The following is a 5,342-nucleotide window of genomic DNA, read 5'->3' on the forward strand; positions in this document are numbered from 1 at the left end:
CTGTTTCTTATTCTATGTCCAGTGTCCTATACAGTGGGGAAGTAGTCACAGTTGGGTTCTGTTACTGTAATACAAATATAAACCTATAACATTTTCCATCTAGGCATGTCTCTCCTTTTCTATAGGCAAGGAAACTGAGGGGAAGTGACTTGGTGTATACTCTATGGGAAGTCATTGGCAGAGCCAGGGATAAGACCCAGATCTTACAATGTGGTATCCTATTTACTAAACTCCTCTGGTTCCAAAGGTTTTGTTCACACAAAGAAAATGTGAAGACAGGGCTAAGCTATGACTCGTAGACCTCTGTTGAGATGAGACTGGTTGAAAAACTATGGGCTACACTCTGTGCAAGGACAGGTCCTGTTGGCCCTAAGCTGAATGAACCCTAGTGTAAACCTATTACTTTCAGGAATAAGTTGGTAGAAATTATTTTAATAAAGGCCCCTCCACAACCAATACTTTAAATAGGTTTTATTGTTGATTTTAATAGAAAAACAAATCACAGATACAATAGCAGCAGCAGGTACTGGCTGATCAGGAATCAATAAGAGTATCATTGTGTAGTAAAGTATGACCAAGCACGGTCTTAACTCCTATGGTATGATGCGTTCTCCATCTTTTATTGCATCCAACTAATAAGCGAAGCCACTTTCTTGAAGATTCATCACTTCTACCATGTATGGGTTGGGGCTTAATCATCATGTCTTTCATGTAATTGCTCATAGCCTAAACTGTAATTTCTGTATCTTGGAAAGGCTGATATGATAAAAGACTCATTGCAGGTTTAGAAATTGTTTCAGTGGAGTTGGATGGCAATTGACTTAACTCAATGTCTAATGGTAATACACATCTTTACTTAGGATCTGGTGGAATTTACTGGAGGAGAAATGGAGTACAGTGGCTTCAGGATCTCTGGACATGCTTCTTTTCTACCCTATTATTACAACTATAGTTAATTAATTGAGCCGCTGCAGCGCCTTGGATCCAGTCATGAATTAAAGCCCTGTGATGCTCAGCGCTGTATGAATACAGCACAGATGGGCAGTCCACAGAGAATGTATGATCTAAGAATAAGGCAGGAGACAGCAGGCAAATACTGATGGATGGCTGGAGCACTGGGCAATACGAGACAATACCAATCCATGTGACGGGCCATGGTCTCTCTTCACCAGCTACCTATTATCATGCTAAGTTTGAATGACTGCCATCAGTTTAGGCAGCCCTAATTTTCACCTCCCCCCATATCTACAGCTGCAGCGCTGCACGTTTGAAAGGCTTTAGGAGATGTGAGCAGAGTTAGAGATTTAAAGCATCTTTTCACAGTTTCTTTCCAGAGTAACTTTTCTAGACAATCATCCTCCAAGCCAGAAACCCTGTGCTAGCTAGTAACAGAACTCTAGTGCTCTATCAAAGGGAAGAACAAGTGTGTCAGGGGAAGCTGGGCAACTTTGCAAAATACCTTTATACACTGCAAGAAATGAGAGATGAGGTAACATGAACCATCGGACTGAGCCCTGGAGACAGGTACCCCGAATTGGCTTCTTCCTTCGAGGCTTTGGTGGCTATCTGCAGCTTACTTCTGCTGAGGTGGCCACTGGCACGGCTGCTTCTGTTGCTGCTGTTGGATGGGGGGACAGGGAGGTGGGCACTTCACTGGTGGCTCCTTGCAGGGTGGAGGACACGGTGGGATGACTACTGGAGGTTCCTTGCATTGTTGCTGTTGCTGTGGTGGACACACTGGTATCTTAATGTCTGGTGTTTTCCCTTGACCTGGGTCTGGCATTGGAGCTGGCAGTGGAGCTGGCAGTGGCACTGGTTTTTCTGGGCAAGGAACTGGCTCAGGGAATGGCATGGGCTCTGGTACAGGTGGCTCCTTGCAGGGTGGTGGGCATGGTGGGATGATTGGAGGCAACTTACATTGCTGCTGTTGCTGTGGTGGACACTCTGGTATCTTAATGTCTGGTGTTTTCCCTTGGCCTGGGTCTGGCAGTGGAGCTGGCAGTGGCACTGGCTTTTCTGGGCAAGGCACTGGCTCAGGGAATGGCATGGGCTCTGGCATTGGTGGCTCCTTGCAGGGTGGAGGACATGGTGGGATGATTATTGGAGGTTCGTTGCATTGCTGCTGTTGCTGTGGTGGACACTCTGGTATCTTAATGTCTGGTGTTTTCCCTTTTCCTGGCTCTGGCAGTGGAGCTGGCAGTGGCACTGGTTTTTCTGGGCAAGGCACTGGCTCAGGGAATGGCATGGGCTCTGGCATTGGTGGCTCCTTGCAGGGAGGGGGACATGGTGGGATGATTGGAGGCAGCTTACATTGCTGCTGTTGCTGCGGTGGACACTCTGGTATCTTAATGTCTGGTGTTTTTCCTTGTCCTGGCTCTGGTATTGGAGCTGGCAGTGGCACTGGCTCTGGGAGCGGCACTGGGTCCTGACCCTGATTCGGTGGCCCTTTGCACAAGGGAGGAGGCAAGGTGGTTTTCTGTTTGCACTGCATTTGGTGTGATGACATCTTGGCACAACTCGAGCTAATCTGAAAGAAATATCACAGTGCGGTTACACATGGTATGCAAATGCAGTTGGCCCTAAGGGTGCATGCAGCAGCCTTTGGAAACAACAGTCGTCAGCAAGAACAAGCTTCTTATTGCCACTTTGTCTCGTGATTTTTACATGTATCCAAATGAACAATTAAATGGGAGTCAGCTCAGCTAGGTTCAATGGGAGAAATCCTACCCTGCATTTCTCCCCATTCTGTATTTTTACCTCTTTTGAGGTTTTTCAAACTCAGACTGAAACAAAACCCAGGAGAAATCTCCCCCTCCCCGAGCTAACTACTAACATGTTACCCCATGGAACATCTCAGTGCCCAAGAAATGGGTCCTGTTTCTCCTCTTGGTTTGGTTTTACATCTGTGTAACTACACCGAGTGCATTAGAAATCCACACTCTCTCTGGCTTTATGATGTTTTGCCTGACAGGAGAATGATACCCTTGGCATTTACAGGCTTTTATGGGAATAATTAGTAGCAAGAGACATGACATCAGTGATGCTGGCAGCGAAGACGGACGCTCTGCTATCTTAATCACTGGGGTTTTCCATTCACCTGGTTTTGCATGGGGTTTTATGGTCTCTAACATACCTAGCTCATGTGAATGAGAGCAGAAGGAATTTCTCATCTAACTTCCCAGTCCCACAATGCACCTCTACACAGAAGGATGATAGGGTGTTTCCTATACCAAGCACCTGCTATCTGGCTGAAGGTAGGGCACCAGTCTCAAATAGGCCATTGGTCTTCCCCAGTGCTGGATCCTATGGGGTTGTATGTTTAAGGGCAACCTGAACATGCCAAAGAGGTTTCACACTATGAGGGTTTTTTGCTGATGTCCCCCTCTATCAACATCTCCAAAGCTACTTTATTCTTTCCATTCAACCTCCTTCTTAAAATTCAGTTTTGTCATGCTGCCTGCAGCAAACTGGCTCACATAACTACTTACCATGCTATCCAGGACTGTCTTCTAATATTTCTCCCTCAGTTGCCTGACAATAAGCTCTTTAGGGCAGGAATTAATTAACCTTTTGCTCTGTTTGAACAGCTCCCAGAACCATGGCGTCCCCTTCTTAGCGCTGGCCCCAGATATTTTAACATCTAGAGCCAAGTTAGTCACTAGTTGTGGCTTGTCTGGCATACATGATGTTTGCTACACCATGGACACATTCAATCCCTCCCCTGTGTAGCACTGGTACTTGTAAATAGGTTTAAAATAAAATCTCTACTTGTATTGAGGCTCTACATCTGTTTCTAAATAGATAGAACACTTCTTCAGTGCATCAACCCATATTAACACTAGCACAAGAGCTACAGCTACAACAAAAACATTTGAGTATAGTCTGACTTACCCAACCGGTCAGCAAATAGGAGCAGCAAGAGCTCGAGCTGATGGTGTAGCATTGAGGTGTGAGAACATTTATATATGTTTTCCAAGCTCCACCTCCTGGGAATGAGACGTTCATATGATTGATGATCTCACTCTTTCATAACCACCAAACATATCTCTTTCCTCTATTGACCTGTTCCCATTTTTGGCACTGGTAGGAAATTCCCTCCCCTGATACCATTTTGCATATGATTTACTCTTTAATCCCCTTCCTGAGTAATGCAAAAGGGCAAGCTTTAGCAAAAGACATTTTTAAGTGGTTGAGAATCACCACCCCAGCACAGCTCCAGCAAAGTTAGGGTCTCACTGATGTAAGCTGAAATGGTTTCACTGAAGCTTGATGGAGCTGTTGATGTTGGAGAAGGATCCTACACTGACTATGGAGTGAGATCAATTTTTCAGAAACATGCTTCAAAGGCCACTTACGTGGCTTTTTGCTGAAGAATCCATTGATGTGATTTTGCAATAATTATAGGTAAAAGGAAATCCGGTCCTTGGCCTTCCAAAGATAAGCTGCTTTATCCAATTAAATTTGTCTATCTAGAAGAATGGCATGTATAAGTTAAATGAGTGGCTGATAGCAACATAATAGATCATATTGCATTCTTTTGTTGAGGAATCTAAATAGATGTCACTGAATTCAGCTCTGTGTTGACTTGACTATGTTTCATGGAAGTTCCCATACAAAAGCAAAATATTCTGGCGCTATAATATTGACAAGAATGGGAGCAGAATTTCTCTCTGATATGGAGAGTACAGGACCTGGCAGTAACATATGAAGCTTATCATGATGATAACAAGTTAGGCCACTGGTTTGGGGCTTTGAAAAACATATTGGGAATGAAATGGAGGTGGATTTGGATGTCACACAGCAGAGCATATCTCTACTGACAGGTTTTTTTGGATTGAAACAGTTTCTCTGAAAAATGGAAATCATCCTGAGACATTAATTATTAGAGCATTTTTCATCAAAATGAATATTTCAAGACAAAAATGGTAAAAAGAGGAAATGTTGGTTCTTTTCATTGGGTTTTTGCAGAAGGAGAATTCTTTTCCCTGCCAGTTCCTCAGGCCAGGCCTCCTACACAGAATGGGATTTTGCCTCCAGCAATACGATAGTGGTATTGCCGTTTGCAAGTCCTGGAGTGGGTGATGTGGGTGGTAGGTCTGAGTTGTGGGGCAGCTTCCTCTCTTGCAATCTCGTTTATCAATTCACAGGTGGGGCAACTGGATTTTAGATGGGATGTCTCACTCCCACGGGTGACTTAATCAGTGCAATTTCCTTTCTGATTTGACAGTAGACACTGACATCAAAGCCATGACTGGCTTGGGAACTGTGGAATTTTTCCAGCACTGAGCAAACTGGGGTCAGAAGGTTTATACATGACTTAAATTTCTTGGTTGTAGCCATGT

General features: G+C 44.4%; 1 protein-coding gene across 3 annotated transcripts; it reads right to left on the reverse strand.

Moving 5' to 3' along the window:
• Positions 1-456: 456 nt before the first annotated feature.
• Positions 457-3,926, reverse strand: LOC102385071 (vegetative cell wall protein gp1-like). Of its 3 annotated transcripts, XM_014525918.1 has the most exons (3): positions 3,892-3,923; positions 2,267-2,527; positions 457-2,068 (listed from the first exon to the last, which is right to left on the reverse strand). In XM_014525918.1, exons 2-3 carry the CDS (start codon positions 2,504-2,506, stop codon positions 1,574-1,576), a joined length of 735 nt encoding a protein of 244 aa, XP_014381404.1. In that variant the 5' UTR covers positions 2,507-2,527; positions 3,892-3,923; the 3' UTR covers positions 457-1,573. The 3 variants fall into 3 exon arrangements, with proteins under 3 accessions (XP_014381404.1, XP_014381403.1, XP_006036141.1); XM_014525917.1 differs by having other exon boundaries at positions 457-2,522; positions 3,892-3,926; XM_006036079.1 differs by having other exon boundaries at positions 457-2,527.
• Between the last annotated feature and the right edge of the window lie 1,416 nt (positions 3,927-5,342).

Source organism: Alligator sinensis, unplaced genomic scaffold (genome assembly GCF_000455745.1).
Source record: "Alligator sinensis unplaced genomic scaffold, ASM45574v1 scaffold771_1, whole genome shotgun sequence".
Lineage (NCBI taxonomy): Eukaryota > Metazoa > Chordata > Crocodylia > Alligatoridae > Alligator > Alligator sinensis.